The sequence below is a fragment of the Pleurodeles waltl genome, chromosome 4_2 (assembly GCF_031143425.1).
Source record: "Pleurodeles waltl isolate 20211129_DDA chromosome 4_2, aPleWal1.hap1.20221129, whole genome shotgun sequence".
Classification (NCBI taxonomy): Eukaryota; Metazoa; Chordata; class Amphibia; order Caudata; family Salamandridae; genus Pleurodeles; species Pleurodeles waltl.
The window spans coordinates 556,439,457-556,463,013 of NC_090443.1; the positions used below are offsets into that span (position 1 = coordinate 556,439,457).

The 23,557-nt window shown below is 44.6% G+C and overlaps 1 protein-coding gene across 4 annotated transcripts in view; it reads right to left on the reverse strand.

Moving 5' to 3' along the window:
* The window catches only part of NOS1AP (nitric oxide synthase 1 adaptor protein), a 768,603-nt gene that overhangs the window by 643,537 nt on the left and 101,509 nt on the right, over positions 1–23,557 (reverse strand). For all 4 annotated transcript variants that reach the window (XM_069232106.1, XM_069232105.1, XM_069232108.1 and 1 more), the window contains exon 2: positions 3,111–3,182. In XM_069232106.1, the coding sequence (XP_069088207.1) occupies positions 3,111–3,182 (72 nt within the window). The remainder of the gene's footprint in view (positions 1–3,110; positions 3,183–23,557) is intronic.

The window sequence follows — 23,557 nt, forward strand, 5'->3', positions numbered from 1 at the left end:
CAGAAAAAACTGTATACCTAACAGATAAGTTATGAGCCTGTTTATTTAATTCACAAGTGCAAAAATTGAAATGTTCATTTCAATCTAACGGTTGAAGTGTTTCAAAATTCCATTTTATTGCTGAAAGAAGAGGTGACATATGATCTATGCTAACTCACTATTTTATCTTTTTTACTCTTTTCGTTGGTGTATACAAGTGCTCCATTGAGGCCACCAATCACACATACTGGATTGATTTTGCAGTGCTTGGGCTGCTCTCAAAAACAAGATAAGTATACCAACTTCATTTTTATCCTCCAATTTAAAATTCTTTCACATTTACAGAGCATTTTAAAATGTAAAACTTTGCTGTTTTATGTATATGTGTTACACTAGTCTGCTAAAATTATTTAACTTTTTAAGTAGTTGTGGACCGATAAGTAAGCATTGCAAACCACAGGTTAAGAATGACTGACCTGGATAATGTGGTTTAAAGGACTATGTTCTGCAGGGTCCTTGTGTGCTGTGTCCAGGACTATATCACAACTTGACATCCAGTTCCTTTTTAGTGTACACTGAAGTTGTGCAAAACCCCCCAATCAGAAGAAAACGTGATGTTATGGTTTTAATAGTTACACAGGAGCCTCTACTTATTTAATGCTACCCCTAATAATTGTATTCACAATGATACTGATTGGAATTAACAGTGTGAGTAGTTATCGTGAAAATCTGAAACAGATCTGCCTTTCTGGACCTAAGTTGGACACCCCTGCCTTATATCTATTTGACTTTTATCTATAGGTAGAAAAAACAGTTACCATGCATAGATTGGTACAGTAGTAGACCTATGGCTTGTTCTACATCCCGCCTGCTCTGACAACAAACCTCCTGTGTTATTGAACAAACAGAACGGTCGTTAAGAACACAAATTGAGCAGAGACACCTTGACAGATGTTGAGATGCAATGGAATAGTCCAGTGGTTCCCAACCTTTTGATTTCTGTGGACCCCCACTTTAACATTAATGGAATCCAGGGACCCCCACTGAATCATCACTGGAATCCAGGGACCCCCACCTGAGTCATTACTGTAAGCTGGGGACCTAATTTGTCAATATTTGTGAATATATATATTTTTTTTTCTAGGCTCTCACAGACCCCCTGAGAAGGCTTCGCGGACCACAGGTTGGGAACCACTGGAATAGTCTCTAAGCGAGTCGGTCTCAGTCAATAGACCACCTTATGGGAAATAAAATGTGTAAATGATCTACGAGAGTTAGAGCAGCGCGGAAATACCATTATCATCTCGTGATGGACTGTCATCCATGTACGTTGAACACCGACAGGGATAAAGAGCGCAGCAGTTTATAGACAATATTTCTGCTGCATCCTAATTGCAAACGGAAACGCTGGGCCTGGCATATACCGCAAACTACCAGGACATTCTCATCACCAGGAAATAAAGTGAGAAATGGCGCCCATGATTCAACAGGATGAACTGCGAACACTTTTAGCGTCGAGTCGTTCAACTCGCAGGATATACGGCTGATGTGGGGGTGCCGCGGGCACGCGCGCGCCGCCACGGGGCTGCAGCGTGGGCCTCGAGGACACAATTATAGGTCAGCGCGAGTACCAAGCCCAGACAGTGTAGCTCAGCCGCCAGCCAGGCATCGAGATGAACCATTCATTCCTTTGACATTTCATACCTACAGCATCTGCTCTACACCCCTGGCACGCCACAAGCTATCAATCAATCAGGCTAGAATCCGGTTTTATTCAATGAAAATCCATCTCCTCTTCTAACATCGAGCGCAAGCAATGTCATGTTTTGTGACCTGTGCTACAAGCATCAATAACAATGTGACGACAATAACGAGCATCACTTCTAGAGCGCACACTGCAAATTATATGGTCTGGTCTGCCACTTAAATGTAACACTTTATTACCAAACCTATGAATGTTCAGTTAATTGACCTCGATAAGCTGAAAAGCTGAGTCACTTGTTGGGACTGGAAACTGTTGCCGGCAGAGTGCGCACAAACCACTGCAGAGCAGTCTCTTATCCCACTGAGCTATCCAAGTATGTAGGTGCGTTCTACGGTCCCGATCTGAAACCGATACTCGTCCATTTCAGGCGTCACTCACTGCTGCGGCGTATTTTAGAGCCTTCCGCTATAATAGGCCAGCGGGTGTGTTTCACATAAGGGAGTTCTGGTATAACTAAATTACTGCTGTCATAACTATAGCACGTCTGCCTTAATGGTCACATAGCAGTGACTTTGCACACGTGCACTAAACGATTCTAGACCTACGTGTCTCTACAGTATTATTTTTACTCAGTTTCCACCACCTCTTGCTCAGCGTCATAATTCGAAGAGGACATAAGCAACGTGGTTGTCAGATCCCAGAAGATCTCGCTCATGTGCGTAGAAAGTGCACCCCAGCCTGCTCACAATGGAATCCTACGGCATGAACCACACTTTAATTGCATTTTTTATGGCCCGCTGTCATTACCAGACAGACACGCTCATGGCTGCCACATCTTTCTGGGTAGCTGATGGCACCCAATGCAGAACGAAGCAAGGAGCCTGAAGGTGCACGAGATCTTAAGCAACATCCACAGACAGGACTCTGCAGACTACTTTATAGATAAAATCACCATGGACTGACGGTCCTGCTCCTCCGGGAATACAGTAATTGCTACATCAAGGGTGAATATGGCAATGGTTGAGCCTGCAAGCATCAAACCTATGTGTAACAGGAAGTAGTTAAAAAAAAAACCTACAATTATTCATATGACACATGAAAATCAATTTTCAGAAAACTAAGTCTACATTACAGCAATACGTCCCTACCAACCATCCACTGAGAAAAGCCACCATCTTAGCAATAGGCAGGCAGTAATCCACAATCCATACATCAGGCCCCAAGGGAATTTCAAATAATAAAAAAAAAGTAGCACGCTTGAATGTAACACCAAAACGAAAGGCAAATAACACACTGGGAGTCAGTGTAGGGTCTACAAATTAACAAAATAACCCTAGGGGAAAAATCAATGTCAACAAACTAGAAGCCTCCTGCATGAATCTTTGAAAGGGCAAGAGTCATCTATGGTAACAGTACTTCCACTTACCCGTATTCTTCGCATAGCAGCTACAATCTCTACCCTGCTGTTTGGCCGAGGTACATCCAGACTTCCAATGTACTGCGAAGAATAAAAGATGAAAATTAATATACAGTGACTAAACCATTCAATTGCAATGAGAAAATCAAAAGTTAAAAACGTTTCAGGACTACAGAGATTATTTGGATTTACAAATCACCACATAAAAACAGTTAAAATCATCTGGCACATTTGATCACGTCATATAGGATCACTATTTCATCAAGGACTGTCTCAAAACAATTATTATCCAGGACTTGAAAAACCTTCCAGGATACCTCAACTTAATTCAAATTTCCCAGTTTCTTGTTCTTGATGTACAGGCCCGATCATATCTAGACATGAGACGCTGTGTCAGATAGTGCTCCAAAACTCTGGATGGCTAACCTTGCAAAACAAGAGTATTTCAATTAAAGGATTGCCATCAGCACCCGAGCCAGCCAAAACACCCAAAACGCATATTAAGTGGTCTAGAGAATCAACGTGAACTCAACTGCATTTCAGTTCTCATGAGTAGTAACCTTGAACAACACAGTCTATGGTTTCCTTTTATTGTCCTCTTTACACCACTGAACTAGCTACACTCGACTGCAGGAATCCTGAAGAGATCACCGAGGGGTGAGGGTGGCGGGAGGGAGGTCTTATTATGTATGACCCCTGACTTGACACTTTGGTCAATGATGCACATGTGGAACATCCTCCCTGTAGGGCAGCAGAACCTTGACCCCCCCCCCCCCCCCGCTCCCCCCAGAAAACATACATGCCTACACACACTTTAAGGAAGCAGTAATACCTCACCCTTCTGCTGGAGTTAATTTAGGATCATGTATAGCCAAGAACCAAAAAGAACTAGAACTAGACATCTAAACAAGGACTGTAATATTCAATCACATATGCACCTTCATCCTACTATCCTTTGTTCCACTCAAGCACATGATCACAAGAAAATTAGATCATCGCACTGATCATCAAACCCAACACCAAAACACTTTCCATATTGGCTGCACTTGCAACTGGCATTCAGCATGTGAAACACTTCTCTCGCACTGCAAACCACATCCTTCCAGGCAAGCACAGCATACGTACTGAAAGCAATGCAGTGCCTTGTCAGGGATATGCACCTCTATATAAATGAAACTACAAAGCAGAATCCCCGCCTCACAGGGTCTACAGCAGAGTATGGCAAAATACAAAATCGAACAAGTGGTAACGTTTTCCAAGAATGATAGCCCTAAGTTTAGAAAACAGCAGTTGAACTGAGTGTTCAAATAAGACTGGTTCTGAACCCATATAGCAATCGGGCATTAGTTTAAAGCCAATTTAAGTGGATCGATCTGTAAAAAGGTGCAAAGGAAGGGTGAAACTGCGGGGAATTTAGTAATGGCTCAGAGGATCTCTAGGTAAATTTGCAGATTATATTTATGCATGTAGCAGTATTTGTATAGAGTGAAACTACCTAGACTGCAGCATAGCTGGAAAATGGGGGTGTGTCCGAGTGTACATTAGAGGTCATTAACAAGGCAGGTAAAAAGTAAACACTATTGCCTAGGCCAGGAGGTGTTAATGGCACCTGAAGTAGATTATCCAGTTTCTTTCAGAACTGAAGGAGGGTTGTAGCAATTCCAATATTGACAGTAATGCCGATCAAAATCCTGGATGTGGTGCTGTCCTTTTGTGGCGCTTAGGTTCCTGGCTATGTATATCTGGTATAATTTCTGATTAAACTGATCTTAAAGTTGATGGGGGGCTGGAGGGGAAGCCGGCATAATCCACTGAACAGTGGGATAATGTGGTTGAATTTGAAGCCCTCAATGAGATGCGCCACAGTGTTAGGAGCTTTTTTAGGGTGACAGAGTATCTCCTCAATCAAGGTGGGAGAGGATCAGAGGCTTGAACTTCCTTCAAGAGCTAGAATAGGTGGTAATCTCTTTTGGTTTCCTGGAGGTGATTTTTTTGGAATAGGAGGTTGCAGTAGAGCGTGGTTTCAGTTATTTTGCGTAGTTGCTAAGTGAGAGTGAGGAGGTCATGCCATCTGTGGTCATACACATATGAACGTTAACTAACAATGAATGAACGAATGAACAATTAAATGAATGCAATAACGATGGGAAGCATAACATTACTGAAAAGTCCCAGGGAAAGTGGAGACACAAATGGAGACGGCTGTCCACTACATTTTTAAAATAAAATCTTTGACAAGCCAAAGGGCTAACTTTACTGATTTACACGGCTAACCTCGACTTTTTCAATACACTTTTTTGAGTCTCCCTTATTTTCTGTTTTTCTTTCCCTTTAGACCTTGTAATTCTAATTTTGGGTTTTCTAGGAAACAGCAGTAGTACGTCTATTACAAAGTGACCCTTCAAGTGAGCCACGTGTAGAAGAACTTTGTTCAGTGTTTCATGAGTGTAACATATCAACTGACGCACCGTAGAAGCTGCATTGAAGACGTATGTCGACAGCTGTCAGCCCTGCAGATTAAGATTGACTGGGTCTATATGGTTTGGTTGCAGGTACACGGGGCAATGGGTATTGCATGTTCTACTTCTAGGCAATAAGTAACCACCTGAATTATCATTAACATCCAAGATATGACAGTGCCCAGCAAGCAGGAGGAGGCCGACCCTACCCATACCCCCAGCAATGGTCCAGATGTTCTATGCATCACTTGTTAGAGATTGTTATAACAGAACTATGCACAATGTGTCAGTCAGTGAGCCATAACACTACGTTCTTGCTGAGCTTTGTATACGCGTTTGACATGTCTGCAAAGGTATGTTAATTTGTATGCTTTATTTCCAATCACAGTGCGTGCGAACTAGGCATGGAGAGGAAATGTGGTTGAAAAACACATACTTCCTTCAAGTGCCCTTCAATAGCTATGAAGGATTTCTTACGTTTTTGAGCTCTCAAGCCCTTTATGTAAACAAAAGAGATAATTAGCTACAGAAACTGGATTGCTTTGTCCATAGACTATTTTGCTGGAGAACATATTGTCCAACCACAGTAACTGATTAGCCTGTGCTCAATTCCAACCACGATGATGTCTCTCATCTCAAACAAGCAATCATTCAGGGAGGAAATCTAATTCCCACTGCCAATATAATTTATAAATTAGAAGGATCTATTTACATCCTCTGGATTGTGTAGAGACTAACATCTTTGGATTGACGCAACGCTGCTTCCCCCTGCTAGTTTTTGGTTTTATGGGTTTCTCTGTGACTTTTCCCCACAGTGTAGTGGACATCTGCGATCTTAATGTGGGGTGTTTCATGTTGTGCTTGTGCTCCTTCAGAATAGCTGACGGTGTGGCTGGATAGAGGGTACACTCAAAGTGCACCTCTACATATAGTGGTGGATGGCCGCCCTCCAGTGCTTAATTTGAGCCAGTGGTTGCAGATAGGGCTTATGTCAGCTCTTAGATCCTTGTCAAGCCGGGGCTGTCCAAGAGAACAATAGCCTTATTAGAATTTGTTTGGCTGCCTAGGCAGCCTTGTTCTCAGTTCGTCTTACAACAGTCTATCTCTTCACCAAATCTTCCTCCAAATTATGGCTGCTCAGGACCACAAACTTTAAACAGAGTACCTCAGAATGGACATTCCAGTGCAGTAACCAGCTCAATGGACTATGATCGTATGAAGTACCATAAAGAGATCCGCAGAGCTTTTTAAAGCTTCCAGGTTACCAAAAATAAATAAATAAATAAATTAAAAAAAAAAAAAACACAACTGCATCCCTATCTCTTTGGCACTTCATGTATCACACTGCTAAGCACTATATCCTATAACACTAAAACTGCACCTCAGTGGACTTCACACATTCATGGATGCACTTCCAACACAGGATAAAAAAAAAAAGACAACACAGTTTCCACCACATGCTTACAAGGTGTGGGGCAGTAGGTGCTATATAAATGTTTCAATACAATACACTAGGCCTCCTGAATCGACTGCTATGCACCCTCCCTTTTTACTCTGCGCTGGGAGCAGTCTAAACCCAAATGAGACCCCATTTAGAAATTCGGTCCTGTCTTTCCTAGAATATATAATTCATTTACAGTGCTTACTTTGTAAAACAGTTAAAAAAAAAAAGTAAGTGTTGGGCCCTTCCAGGGGGGCCACTCCAGCCTGCACCACTCATTGTTCCGGTCAGAGGTGCAAATGACAGAGCCAGCACTAGTACTAACCATCACACTGCTTCAAGTGTGACAAATGAAACTATCCCAGGCCACCCAGAGCTACAATAATGGTGCACCCAGCAGATGTTATCAACTTTTTAATGTAAATTGACTTATTAAACACTGTTGTGTTATCTCAAAATTTGTCGGACTGTAGCACCATATGGTGACTGTCACTAGAGCCGGTGTTGACAATTAAGTGTCAGTTCCGAGCCCCGGAAACCACCGGCTCAAATGAAGCTCTTCTTTATCAGTAAAGATTGATGGTGTACAATGCAAGTTAATGCCTTAGTGTATCTGTAACGGCTGCAGCCTCGTTTTCTTACCTATGCTAACCATACCTAAAGTAAGTGCTTCTCTGTCATTTCAAGTGTCTATTACATCTTGGCTCCCGACACTTTACAATAATGAGGAGGCCCCCAAATGAAAAAAATGTCCATAGAGGCTACAACTCAGGGTAATCATCTTCCTTTCTCATGATCTTGGACGTAGGCACCTGTGTACTCCCTCTGTTTTACAAAGTCACTTGACCTTCACCGGAAGCCTGCGTACAGCTTACAGAGCACACTCTGATATGGCTTGCTAGGGCACCCCTTGGTCGACAGATACTGTAATTCACAGGTAATTAATCGTTCTTTTGTTAGTAATCTCTTTTAGACTTCAGTTGGAATGTGCACAGACTTTCTTTACAGCGGTTTCCACTTGCATTATAAGTTATTGGGATGTATCCTTTTGGTTGAGGCTAGCCACACTGACTCAGGAACAGATGAAACCATCAGTTTACAAGGTAATGTTCAAGAGTATTTACATATTTAAGGTACTGTAAGACCATCACACCCTAAAAAAATGCTGCCATTGGGTCCAATGTGTGATGGTATCGAACACATGGTTGTGCCACTGCAAATCAACTGATGCCACATTTGATGCATTTGTGACATTATTTTGACACCTGAAGGCACTGAGACAAGTGTCAATCGAACGGAACGGAAACTTAGTTTCCATGAACTACAAAGGATTCTCCAGCTCCAACCTATACGTTAACATTCACAATAGACACCATTGTTACTTTAATTACAGCATTTTACTATAGAGTAACTGCAGTATCACTGTTAGGAGTTGCATCTTGGTCCCAGATGGTGCTAAGACCTCCTAGACATTTGTATTGTGACTGTATTGCTCTTACCCGTTTACCAACTTGCAAAGAAAGGTCATTTTTTCTTAAAAGCAATAGCTATGACGTCATTGAGTTTGTGTGTTTTGTTGCATTATGATGTAAATTAATTCAAAATCTGGGGGCGTGGCCAAGCAAGATGGCCGACGGGATGTGCTTCCAGTGAGCTCCTGTCATCCCGGCCTGATCCTGTATCAATCCTGGGGTGCCTGGGACATTAGGTGCCTCCCCTAGGCAAGGGAAAGTGTCCTAACCACAGTGGCATAATGTAACCCCGTTTTGGGGATTCCGTGATCTCAGATTCCAGCGGCGCATGGAAGTCCGACTCGGGCCACATGGAGTGTGACCGGGCAGAGCAAGGGGGAGGCCAAGCTCGGCTGTCCCTGGCGGACGTTTTGCCCTGTCTGGGCTCTGTGCTGGTGGCTGGATTGCCTCTGGAGGTGGCATTGCGGGCCCGTTGGTCCTCTGATGTACGTGACTCTACCACTGGGGCGGGCGTGGAGTTCCAGGGCGGCCCACTGAGTTTGAGCAGAGGATCCCGGCTCGCGTGCGCCCGCACTGGCGGATGGCCTGATTCAGGGCTGGGGGGCCAGCGCTAGAAGACGGTGAGAAGTGGGGGCCCAGGTGAATTGCAGCGGACCAGTTGAGTCTGGGCTGTGGTGGAGCAGCTGGGGTGCGGCAAGTGGATCGAGGTGCAGTCTGGAGGGGTGGGGGGAGACCGAGGCTCCCCACATGGAAATCTGGCGTGAGTGAGGTTGGGCCTAGTGCCGCATGGTCTGTGGTCCAGGTGCGGCGCCATTGTGTGGAGGAGTTTTGGGCCTACAACGCGGAGCCTATCTGGCACACCCGGATCGCCTGAGTCGGGGGCTGACTGCACAGATGCAGGGACATATTAGCGGCCCGTAGTTGAGGTTTTACAGGGCCAGGCGATTAACTTGGATTATTTGAAGGGTGTTGCATCTTCAAGGAAATTCTACCCTCCCTCTCTGGGTCAGGTACGGCGGCGATACCTCCTATTTTTAGTGGCTGATGGTGAGATGGGGCTGCACCGGCAAACGGCCGCGTCGCAGGGGGAACACTAAGGAGCAGTGCACCATACCACCTCCTGTGCCGCAGTGTCAGACTCGTGTAGGGGGACCTGGAGATGTTCTGGGTACACCAGCTACTGTAGAGGAACCGTCGTGTGCTGAACTTCTGGCGCCCATACAGGGCTCCAGGGTGGCCCTGGAGGGAAAGATAGAGACGGTGGCGGTGGAGGTGAACCTCCTCCGAGCTGACCTCCAAAAAGTTTCTGATAAGGTCAAAGTGGCAGAGAGGTCCATTGTGGATTTGCAGACGGAGGTGGGTGCTTTGCGAAAAGATATGGCGCAGTTCACTTCCACAGTTGGGATGCTGGAGGGGAGACTGGAAGACTCAGAGGTCAGGTCCCGTCAGAATAACGTCTGCTTTCTTGGGTTTCTGGAAAAGCCGGAGGGTGCCACGGCGGAGAGCTTTGTGGAGCGCTGGATCAGAGATGTTCTGCAGCCTGACTGGTTGTCCACAGTGTTTTGTGGTGAAGCGTGCACACAGGGCTATGGTTGCACCTCCTAGACCCTGGCCACCTCCGAGGGCTATCATTGCACGTCTTTTGAATTATAAAGATAGAGGCTGTATCCTTCGGGCAGCCAGTGAATCAGACAAGGATGTCTTTGAGAACTGCAAAATCTCCATTTATCCTGACAATTCGAACAAGGTTCAGACTGCTAGAAAGGGGTTTCTGGAGGCCAAGCTCCGTGCCATGAACATCAGATGTATGTTATTGTATCCGGCACGCGTGAGGTTGCTCTCTGGGGGGCAAGTCCTACTTTTTTGAACGCCCGGAGGAGGTCTGGAGATGGTTGGAGTTGTGTGGACAATGGTATCCCTGATAGATCTGGGCGGACTGGTTTGGTGGCTCATCGTGTTTCTGGTGTGGACTGCTCAGACTGGAGGAACTGCGGGGAGAGCCAGATGGAGGTCTCCTCGAAACAGGGTGTCGTTCCGACAACAGAATTGAGATTCAACAGGATGGTACAGTGGCGGTCGTGGTTCCTGGGCTGGTTGCTAGACTGAGTGGGGTACTCGATGAGGGAGTGGAGAGGATCCCTGTTGACAGTTGATCTTACTACCCTCATGTGGACGTTGCTGTTATGCTTCCTTCTGGGTACCTGTGTTTACGCTCGAGGCGCCTGCACTGCACTGTAAGGGGTATAAGGATTATGATGGTTATGCTTCTGAATGGGCACTTCTTGAATTTCTATTGTACGGGGGCAATGTTCTTATTGGTTTATGATTGGGTAGGTATTCAGACACAATGTATATTGCATACGGAGTAGGGGGTGGTTACTCCACTGTGGTGGTACGGCCTAGTAATTGGGGTGTTGGGGATCAGGCTGCTGTCCTGGCAGCATTCACACATACTGTATGGATCTACAGTATGTTTTGATGTGTCTGTTTTACTGTTTATCCGGGGGTGCGCAACAGAGTTTTGGTTTATCTGGTCAGTTCAGGTTTGCATGTGTTTCATGTTCATAACAGCAGAGCATGTGGGTATGTGCGATGTGAAATAAGTACTCATCTTGCCTTCTCTTTGTGGGAGTGAGGTGGGGGGAGCAGGACCAGGGGAGGGTCGGAAGATACAAAGCCTTGGGGTATGGGTCGAAAGATTATTATGCTGACATGGAATGTCGGGGAGCTGAACAGTTACACCATGCGCTATAGGTTGCACTCTTTTCTGAAGCGCCATAAGGTTCATATAGCCTGTCTCCAGGAAACGCACATGACGGAGGAGGAATCTCAAAAAATTGTCAAGAAATGGCGGGGTCAGATGTTCTCCTCGTCCTTTTCCTCTTATGCAAGAGGAGTGACAATATGGATTGTGCTAGGGGTCCCATTTACACACATTTACAGTGAAGCGGATGCAGAGGGGAGATATGTACTCATACAGGGCACATTAGATGGGGCACCCCTCACTATTCTTAACACTTACGCACCCAACACAGATGATCATTCCTTCTATGATAATATACCTGAGGTTCTTGGGGATGGGGTGGATGCTCCTATTATATGGGCTGGAGATTACAATTGCTTCTTGGAGGGTGAGAAAGATTGTTACCCATCTAAATTGGGTACTAAACCGTTCTTGACGAGATCTCTCGTAGAGGTTATGCGCAATATAGGGCTGTGGGATGGGTGCGGAGAACTACACCCGGAGAGTAGGGAACACACGTCATTCTAAGACGCATAATACGCATAGTCAGCTGGACCGTTTCCTCCTGGGTGGACTGAACTGTTCACAGGTGTTGGATATTAAACATCTAGGGAGGTTTCTGTCTGATCATGCACCGGTGTTGATGCAATTGCAGTGGGGATCCGATAACAGGGTGACACGAAGTTGGCGCATGACTACGGATTTTCTGACAGATGCTGGGTGTTGAGACAAAATGGTGGTTGCCATTTAAGACTATATGGACTTGAACTGGGGCACAACGAACTCTAGGGGAACGGAGTGGGAGGGCATGAAGGCCGTACTGAGAAGGGTATGTTTAGGCACCGCTTTTTGGGTGTGTAAACAAATGGAACAAGAACTTACTGAATGGGAGGGTAAGCTAACGGTGCTGCAGCACCAGACACCAATAACGTGGAAGGTAGAACAAGAGCCCCTCCGGTTGTATAAGAAAGTCAGTAGCTGCTGGGAAACACTAGATAAGGTAACACTTAGATCATAAAGACAGTGCCTGCACAGGGAGGGGGATAAGTCTGGTAAAATATTGGTGTGAATTCTAAAGCGGGAAGTGGAATCTCCCCCCATTTTACTCATCAGGAACACCAACGGTGTGACGAATACGAATCGTAAAGATATCTTTCAGGGGTTAGTGGAACATTTGCAGGTAGTATCGAGAGCTGGTGCATCAGTCTTAGATGATGATTTAGGAGAGTTCCTGCAGCAGATGTGGCTCCCGTGGCTGGAACTGGAAAGTATGGAGAGTCTGGAGGCTGATATAACTGTAGAGGAAGTGAGTGCGGCGGTGGAAGCATTGATGAAATCTAAGTCCCCATGCGGGAATGGGTTCCTGGTTGAGCTCTATCAAACCTTTTCCCTCCTTATGTGATAGAAGTTGTTGGCGGTGTTTGGGGAGGCCCAGAAGCAGGGTGTATTTCCAGAAACCTTGCACCAGGGCATCGTTTGTTTAATGCTTAAGCCTGGGAGGGATCCGGGTGACCCCTCCTCTTATCGCCTGCTTACCATGCTGAATAGTGATGTTAAGATCCTGTGTAAGATATTGGCTACTCCGCTACGTGGAGTGATTCGGGGTCTGGTGCATGACGATCCATGCGGTTTTACTCCTGGCCGTAGTGCGACTTATAACCTGCGTCATTTGGCACGTGTGTTGCATGAAACTATTGGTGCGGAAGATGAATTGGTGGTAGCGTCATTGGACCTGGAAAAGGCCTTTGACACAGTGGAGTGGGGCTCCCTCCTGGCAGTGCTGCGGGGAATAGGGTTTGGCCCACAATTTTGACTTTTGACTGCTGTATACTGCACCCTCCGCGTGTGTTCGGGTGGGAGGGGAGCTTTCGGAATCCTGGGTGACTGGCAGGGGAGCCAGGCAGGGGTGACCACTTTCGCTGCTTCTTTTCGCCTTAACGGTGGAACCACTGGCGATCCGGCTCTGTGAGGAATTGGTACCTTGGGGCATTCGGGTGGGACAGGTTATCCACATTGACTATACGCTGATGATGCGTTGCTATATCTTCGAGAGCCAAGTGCTTCTGTGCCTCTGTTGTTGCGGTTGTTGGAGGCTTTTAGGGCTGTATCTGGTCTCCAGGTGAATAGGAAGAAGTCGCTTCTATTCCCTTTAAGGTCTCTCTGTGGTGCTCCTCAGGAGGATTTACCGGTGGTAGGGCTCAGGTGAGAGCTCGAAAGTTTTAGATATTTGGGTATCTGGGTCACTAACACCATGGTGGCGCATGTAATTAATAATGTAGAATGAGTGGTGACTTGGCTTGAGCGCTCGGTGTAATAGGTTGCCTCTTTCGGTGATGGGGAGGGCAGCTGTGGCTAAGATGGTGTTCTTGCCACAGTGTCTTTAGCTGGTATAGAATTCTGTTTCCGTTGGCTGCTCGGCTCTTTAATCGCCTGGACAGTTTGTTGATCTCACTGGTGTGGGCTGGGTGTCATAGTAGGGTGGCATTATCAACATTGCAGAGGGAAATGGAAGAGGGAGGGTTGGCTATTCCTAATATTAGACATTATTATTACACGGCACACTTACAACATGCTGCAAAGTGGACTGAGTCGGACAATGGGGAGAAGAGACTGTTTGTAGGAATGCTGGGCGGGGATGCGTTGGCGCATGTACTGATGATGGGTGGTTGGTCTGAGTTGGTTGTCCTCTATCTGGTCAGCTTGGGTTTGGGAGCAAGCCTTTAAGAAAGTAATTCGACACACCCCGTTTGATAGGGAACTAAAGATTTGGGACTTAGCTCCCTTTAGGGACATGAATAGCCTAATGTCAATGGATGGTTGGAGAATGGGAGGCTGCTTAGTGGTGGGAGACTTATACCCCAACGGAGAGTTTATCTACTTTCAGGAAGCACGGAACATGTTCAGGTGGGGTCCTGGTCAGTTCCTGCAGTATTCCAAAATGGAGAGTGTGGTTTGGGAGATCTGGTGTGGTGTCCCGGTGGCCCCCCTGGCAGCGAATGGTGTTGTGTGCTGATAAATTGGGGTGAGGAGACTCATTTAATTACTCTGTTTTATAAAGCTCTTTGGCGGGGGGGGTCAACCAAGTGTGATGTGTTGCACGTAGGGCTTGGGAGCATGAACTGGGGGATCCCTGAGAGGACACGGACTAGGCTAAGGCGCCGTCACTGGTGCTCACGGTTTCATGTAATAATAGGTTTAAACATTTGCATTTCAATTTTGTGCACCATACGTATTACACCTGCTCGTCTAGATAAGATTGACCCAACAAGAGGGGCCGGGTGTCCCAGATGGGGTGCATTAAGCACCTCCTTTCTGCACCTGGCTTGGTCCTGTAGGCTTGTCCACCGATTATGGCGGGAGGTGGTTGGGAGAGTAGAAGTGGTAATGGGATTGGGGCTTGAAGTAACACTATTGACATGCCTGTTAGGTGTAGTGCAGAGACCGCACAGTAGGCATATCCCATATAGACTCACACAACTTGCTGTGGTATTGGCTAAGCGCAGGGTGGCCATGGGCTGGATGAGTGCCCGGAGCCCATACATTCTTTGCTGGATCCGAGATTTAATGGAATGGGGTGCTGCTGAAGAACAATATATGCGGATAACACGAAGGGAGGGGGGGCACTAACGGACTTGATTGCATGGGGGACACTACTGGAATATTTTACTGGTGTGGAAGTGTCAAGCTCTAACTGGAGCACTGATGATGATGGCTGATTAATGGAACCTTATACTGGTCATAATGGTGACAACCAACCGTGGTGATGCTGTAACTCTGGTAACCATGGTATATGAAAGGATTGATTACATAAGGATGTCTCCTGGGAGGGGAGGCTAAGGGGAACTACTTCTGCAGTGGTTGCTGTTGATTCATATTTCTGACTGTATGTTTACTCTGTCCTCCAGAAAAAATACAAAAATATATTGTGACGTCTCGCGCTGATTTGCACTGAATTGTGTGTGTTTGTTGGTTATGTATTCTAAACTCAATAAAAACAGTTATAAAAAACAAAAATGAGTTCCAAATCTAGTAGTACCTCCAAAAGCAAGACTCCTCTGTTGTACTGATCTACCCTTCGAGAGGCAAGCGTACAAAAAATTCTGAATCTAGCTCAGCAGTAGCCGAGGGCCAGGGACAGAACTGGTTTAGTTACTTTCAGGTAACCCCTGCTTGCCGCAATGCCCAGAGAAAAAGCCAGATAGGCAGCGAATGAACGCCAATTGACGCCTGAGTTTTGATGCACATGCGCTGTTCATTCTCTGCCACGGGAGATTTCCTACAATATACACCTGTCTTGAAGTAACTTTATGTCAATCTACTTCCTCCCAATTTCTGCAGCTACAGAACTCTTTTTTATTCTATTGCTTTACACTCGGGAAAAGATAACTACAGGCTCAACATACAAACGAACATGCTAAAACACTTAAATATTCTGTAACTAGCTAAGTAAGAATGACAGGAGATGCTTTAGAAAACCTGTTACTTCAGTGTAAACATTTGAAATGGTAACACAATGTCCACCCTGTTCTTTTCTTGCTGTGAAGGTAAACTGCAACCTTTGTTTGCTGAAAGTGGGGGCTTTTCTGACTTTTTGACGTACCCAGGAAGGATTTTTCCATAACCACATTTGTAGCAAAAAAACAAAATAGCTGTACATGTGATGCTTAGGATGCAAAGCGTTCGCGTGAAACTGCATTTTTAAAAAAAGCACCTGTGAAAACTTTATCCTTGGAATTTAATTTGTCTGAAAATATTTTAGCTCAATATACTCCAATCATACATTTTTTTTGTTCACAAACTTTGGTTAAAACAAAATGCACATTAAAGTGTATTACCAACACAAAAAAGATTATTTTTAATTTAAAAAAAAAAAAAAAAAAAAGGCCTCACAGCCACCAAAATCGAAATTTATTTTTATGCTACGACACGTTTGGAAACCCAGCCCCCAATAACCCTGTCCCACCACTTCCACCAACATCACGCCCTCTTGAACTGAAACTTATTGTCTGTAATTAGTGCAAATTGATCTAGTAATACTCGTTGAACCCTGGCTGAAATGTCCTTATTAGATCAAAGTATTTGAATAGGCAAACCTAAACAACGGTAATACTATGAAGGCACTTTGAAGCACTAGGATCTTCTGCCCAATGCCACCTATCCTGAGGCTCTAAAGCTCAGACTGGCCCATCTTCTCTTATCAAACCTTATGTAAGACTAAGGAAACGGATATTGGAAAATCTTTGTTGACCCTGCAGAACAGCTTTACATCTGATTACAAAGGGTGGACCAATTGGAGTACTTAGCTCAGCAAAGGAAACTCCCAGGACATCCTCACAATGTAGGATGGAGGCATCTGGAAGGTAATAAAATAACTCCCAAAATATTTTCTTAACTAGTACTTGGGAGTAGGAAAAAACAATCTAGGTAGCTAAAGGAATCATATTTTTAAACCAACATCACCAAAGCCAACATAATCCATTGAGCTGGTGTTCTCCATCAGTCTTTTGGCTTTGTCAGTGCTTGCTTTATTTTATCACTTTTTGCCTGAAAATATTTTTGGGGATACTGCTGGGCCATCATCAAATTTAAAGCAAAACGATGTTTGACTAAAAAAGCAAACATTTCTAAGATAGTCCCTGGCAATCAAGTGAAGTATATTGTGTGGGGCTGCACTCCTTGTAACAGAACAGAATGCCATCACAGTAAAGGCTAAAGTGAATGGACCCATTGCCCCAGACCGCATGCTGCGGTGGGTGGAGGAACAATGTAAATTACACAATAGGACAAACAGATGAAAAGGGCTGGCAGAGAGACCCTGTAAGTATGTTATACATACAATTTTATTAACATCAAAAGCTCTTGACTAACATCCGATAGAATAAAAATGACTGCCCCTCCTTTTATACCACATCTCACTGATATTGGAGCATGCACATTTTCACTGCTCTTCAAGATGCTTGAAAATAATTAATGTAATTGTATTTCCATTTCAGACACACATATGCATGTATCAAGGCAACAAACTCCATCTCTGAAATTCCATGCTTTACAAAACGTATTTTTCTGGGAAGGCCAAAATGGTCAGTGGAAAAACAATGCAGGGTAGCCATTTGCCAGAAAGTAACAACTAACTACATTGCATCTATTCCCAACTTTAGTGCTGTGACCCCTTTTAGAGCAGTGTGGCAAGGGTTCACAGATCCTACTCCGAGTTTGCAGATTCTTCAGTCCAGTCTAAAAGTAAAGCACTCCTATAATTAATGTGTCTTAAAAGACAGTACAAGTCTTCCTTCCAGATTGGAAAATGTAATTATAAGAACTGCAATGCAGCACTGATATGTTCTGCCTCAAACACAAACTGACGTGGTGACCTACATGAAAGCCTTCCAACGATTGAATGCTTTTCTAGAGACACCGTTTCTCTGCTGCCACTTTCCTACTTTTAATCCTAGCAAATCCAACATTTGGACGAATGTGATATGCTTCATCACAGGTCACCTCGTCTCACCATGGTAAGATGATACTGCCAGTGCAGACTCAACCTCAAGTTGGACTATGCTGAGGGAGCCCTTAGAAATACATTTTCCTAGACAAACGTCTAGGATCCAGTTGCTAATATAAAAGTGTCCTTTTTTTAGGTAGTGACGTGTCACATGTGCCACGTTTGTATCTCTATGTTTCTCTAAAATCTGAAGAGATTAGTGTCAGACAATTGTGCAGGTGCATACAATGTAAATTACTTGTTTTACAATTGGCCATTATGTTGCCACTCTCCCTCTTTTTGTAATCTGCTTTTTATTTGTACACCAGGTAAAATTACCTAGGGACTGCCACAAGAGAGGTAGGTCCTCTCTATTCCGTTTCACACTTTAACCCTAATAGTAGAAGCTCCTATGAGACCTAAGTAGTCTGACCAAGGGCAGAAACATGTTGGTAAATTTATAGAAAGAAGCAAGGGCCCTGGTACCCTTTAACGTCCTCTGAGAATACTTTATAGTATTTTTAGATGTCCCTAGGGTACCACCTAATAAAGGACACTTTGTGGTTTGCCCCAACGGATTTCTTTATTAGCAACCAGATCCCAGATGTTAGTGCATAAAAAATAATTTCTTACAATTTAGTTAAGTTTAGAATAAGTTTCCCCATGACAAACTATTTAATCAAAATATAAATGTTATTACAGAGCAGGAAATAGTGAGTTGGACCCGAGACTGTATATAATACAGTATCTAAAAAGAAACCTGGGGCATGAAGTCTACGTTATCTATCAGGGCACAACTTTAAAGTTCATGCCTCATTTTACCTTACTGCACCCAATAGCAAGCCTCCATTTCCACCTCTCACATGACGTTCATCATGATTATTACAGTAAGTGGTAATTTTTAGAGCTTTACCACCATTTTTAGTACTGTACAACTTGCACAGACAAGAAAGTGTCCAGAAACTTTAACCAGCCTTCTTTTTGAATAATACCCCCAATGGCCTCATGCGCTAAAGTTCAACCCCCCATAGACTTCCTTTACCCAATATACATGCTCTTATCCACATTCCATCTCTCCATAAACCACATCTTACATCTGTTCTCCCTTCCATCATTCCTACTTTTCATTTGGTCCTTCCTTCCTTCCATTCACCCCCTTCTTCCATCTACCCTTCCTTTCAGCTTCACTTAATTTCAACCCTTCGTCCTTTCTTACCTCTTTACATCTCTACACTTTTATTACATTTTTTCTGAACTTTCTCTCTCCTGCTCCCTGCCTTCTTTTAATTCTTTTTTACTTCATACAATTTTGTACTTGGGTGCCCTTGGCCCCCATCCTCAGCTCTGCTACTGTATTCCCTTTCCTCATTTATGAGCTTTTGTCTGGAGACCTGCATGCAGAAGTGAGCCACAAGGAATCAAAACAACCTAGCTCAGTAGCACATGGGTTCACTACACCACTAGCAGCAGGCTTAACACGTGCAACAAAAGGACCTATATGCATAGGTATGTGCAAGACAGATATTGTAGGGTTCTGAACGATACACACTTAGGGCCTCATTATGACTTTGGCGGTGTTTTCCTAACACAGCCGAACCTGCTGCAGACGCCAGTGCTGGGGGGTCTGCTGACCACCATATTAGGAGTCATAGGAGGACTTCTTTTATGGGAGGAAGTCTGACCCTGAAGACTCGGTTGCATCGCCAGCAAGATTACGCCCGCAAGATTACGCCCGCCGTGTTATGAGCCGTAATACGGCTTGGCGTAGTCTAGCTGATGTGGTGGCGCTGGTGATGCAAAACCGCCAGGACCCATTCTCCCCCCACCCCCCCAAGACGACCAACTCACCGGAAAAGGTAAATTGTTTGTCCGACGGTGGGATGGGGGGGGCGAGTGTTGGGGTAAGTGGTGGATAGCAGCTGATGTGTTTGGTGTCTCTGTGCGTGGGTGTGAGTATGCAGAACGGAGGCGTGGTGATGAATGCGTGCGTGTATGCGACTGGATGGGACGGTTTATGTGTGTCTATGTGCGTGTGAATGAGGGTGTTTGAGTGTGTGTTTGCGAGTAAGTGGGGGTGTGTGTCTGCATGTAAGTGAGTGGGGGTGTGTGTCTGCAGGTATACATATGCAGAGGTGTGTGTATGTGAATGCATGCATGCGCGAAGGAGTCGGGGGGTGTTTGTAAGTGTGTGGGGGCGGGGAGGGTGTCTGCATGTGTGTGGACATGTGGGGGTGCGCGTTCCAGTGACAGGAATGGGGATTCCTGTTGCCAGGTGCATTACCCGCAGGGTTTTTATGGTGGGGTGACCGCCATGGAAAGTCTATTGGTCTGCAGCCTTGTAATCCAGCCGGCCGGCAGGCGTAGGCCTACCGCCAGGTTGGATGTGCTCACCGCCAGCAGCGTTGGTGCGTTCGCACCTGCGGGCCAGGTGGTGTTGTGGAGGTTTGGCTCCTGCCAAACCCCACAACCTGTGTGATGGCCATCTTTACCGCCACATCCGTGGTGGTGAGACCGCCACAGCAAGACTGGCGGTCTGGTGACTGGCAGCCTCGTAATGAGGGCCTTAGACTGGAGAGAACTTATTACTACTGCAAAGCATTGGCATCAAGCATCATGGAGTCAGTACCGGTCACACTACTGAGACAGCCTACAGAGATAAATCCACTGCACTGTAGCCAAGGGATGCCAATCCACATCACTACATCCTAGGAGTAACTGAGCAATCATACACTGCGTCCTTTGGACTGTATCCCACAGCGCTTCAACTGTAGGATGCCAACCCACCACAATGCATCAAACAGCAGTATCCAATCAAACTGCCCTGCATCCAAAAGACGCTTACTCACCACACTATACTTGGTCTTTGTGGGATTAACCAACCATAATGCACTGTACCATATAGACAGTAAACACCTCACTGTTCACCCAGCACACACTAATCCAAACACACTATGATTGTTTTACATTGGTGCAGTGACACAGCATGGTCCCCGTATGCTGATAAATTTGGAGCACTGGAAGATGTGGCTTAAGGCTTCACATAAAGTATGGAAAATGCCAGAAATATGAGTAAGGTATCAACGGACCTCTGAGATTAAGGCAGTGAAAGACCAGGCCGATGGATTAACAACGCAGAGGACCACAAAGGGTCATTGTTCTTCAGAATCAAAATGGTGGCCAGTGTTAAGCCTGGCACCTCGCTCAAGCAAAGCACTCTTCAATGCACACACTTTACACTTGCTTTATTGATATACTTTGTAACGTGTCCAATCATCAGATGGAAGTCAACTCCAGACATGTTGGCTTTGTCAAAACCTATTTTTTTTTTTTTGCTTCAGTGATAACACTGCCTTACCATGGGATCGTTTGTCAATTGAATATTACTAACTGACTGTATAGTTTCATTTAAGAAACCCCAAGAAGAGCAGTCCACATTCTCTTTCCAGGTCTCTCCCTGATTAACACCATAGATCAGTCTGATGATTGGACACGTTAGAAAGTATATCAATAAAGCAAGTGTAAAGTGTGTGCATTGAAGAGTGCTTTGCTTGTTAATCAGGGAGAGACCTGGAAAGAGAATGTGGACTGCTCTTCTTGGGGTTTCTTAAATGAAACTATACAGTTAGTTAGTAATATTCAATTGACAAACGATCCCATGGTAAGTCAGTGTTATCACTGAAGCAAAAAAAGAAAAAAAAAAAAAGGTTTTGACAAAGCCAATATGTCTGGAGTTGGCTTCCATCGTTCTGGCCTTTGGCAATGTCCGTTTTGTTTTGTATGTGTGTGTATATATATATATTTTTTTTTTAAGTTGGGGAAGCTAGTGGGCATTCTCTTATGCACTAGATTTGCTGTTTCTGTGATTTGAAAAATGTTTTCATTAAAATGTCAAGTGAAGTGGAAGCAAAATCAGACACTTCTTGACCCCTCATGACCTCACAGGATTGACGTATTTTTCCGTGTATGGGCATTCAATAACCTCTTTTATAAGAAGGATATTTAATGGACTAGAGGAAGGGCTCTAAGCCATGTCCACTTTATTTTCCTGATGCTGTCTTCAAGACCCCCGAAAGAGATCCTACTATCCCTCACTATCCCCGACTAACAGTCACGTATAGCACAAGGTAAGAAGAAATGAGATAATTTACGGCATGCGTCCCACCATTAAAATCCAAGACCAGCTCATCTCCCAATAAGTCAAAAGCAAGCACGCAGTTGTCTTCATTTTCTACGAAACAAGCCTATATCTGTAATATCAACACTTGTTTGAAAATCACCAGTGCAAACCAGCCACAGCACATGCACACGTGCGCATTATACATAGGGTGAGCACTACGTTCCAGATCATTACGGACACTGTCTCCAGTCCCAAGTTTTCGCTTATAAATCATTGTTTCAGTGGAGTTGGTATAACAGGGCAACGAAAGCAAAGCAAGACTACAACACCCAGAACGCATTAGGTATCACAAACTTTCAGAAATGGAAAAGGTTTGCCTAACGACCCTGAAAGAGGGCTCACCCTAGCTGCTCTTACTTTCTGATGCATACTTAATTTTCCCCTGGATTATGTGTCCCTTACACTACAAGACGAAGGATGCGATCTCGGATTTACAACAAATAATTTCAGATAGCTTAATATACACGAAACTGCTTTACTGGGAAATTATGACAAAGGAGCTACTGTTCTGGCGCTGAGAAGCAGAAATTGAAAAGGCGCCAAATGAGAGTAACTCAATAAACAAACACCAACAGCAACTCCCACCCTCTCTTTGGGCCATCACAATGACATCTTGTTTTCTCTTTTATAGCCTTTGTCTGAATTTGGTCCCTGCCACAAAGGAACTTGAAAAAGGCAAAAGGGAACACAAAAAACACAAGATGGCTAACAAGTTCCAAACAGATGAGCACAGTGGAACCATTAACTAATTCCTAGTTTAAGGCAGCAAATTTGTCTCCCCTCCATGGCAACCGTCATAGACTGTCCTCTCCTGGAATGTGCCAACTCTCATTGCCAGAGGAGCAAGAGGCATTAACGAGGCTATTTACTTTACCAAACCGAACTTATTAAAACCAACAAAGGGGAAAAACACAGAAAAAACAAAAAAGCCGTACTCTTGGATGTAAATATGCATTGAAGGCCAACTGTATGATAATCGGTTAGAAACACCTTTCATTTACCGCCCTTAGGAGTGGTAAGACACATGTATTAAAAGGCTTACAGAATGAATTAAATGTGTGTGTGTGTGTATGTATGTGTATGTGTATATATATATATATATACACACACACACACACACACACACACACACACAGATACACACACCGTGAGTAGTCCTATTCAGTATCAAGTTCTGATTGCACAGCTAAATCATGACCAGTTTAACCAAGATTTGAAAATACATCTTTAGATCTGAAAGAATAACGAGTAGATGTGCATGGGGCAGTTGGTTTTATTCTAATTTCATATTGCTATGGCTTATGTTGAGAACAATAAGGTTTTGGTTTAGTTTAGGTGCTGCTTTCAAAAGGTAAAAAGAACGCATTTAATAGCGTCACAGACCTGGAACGAGCAACTGGTTTGGTGATTCTTTGTTAAAAAAAAGAAAAGAAGCATTTTCAGTGAACCTTGAAGAAAAAAACATCATTGAGCATCTATGCAAAGTAGGCTACACTAATTATGGGGCAGGAGCATGGTCTGCTCGAAGTACATCCCACATGCAAAGGCCTCAAATGGCAGGGCATGACTGCACACTATGCCTGGAAATCATTCGGGTTCTGCACGTGCCTAAAGAAATATTTGGCTACAAGGAGGGTTAACTGCACAGGAGGATGGGTGCAGGACTTGGCTGTAGGCCAGCCC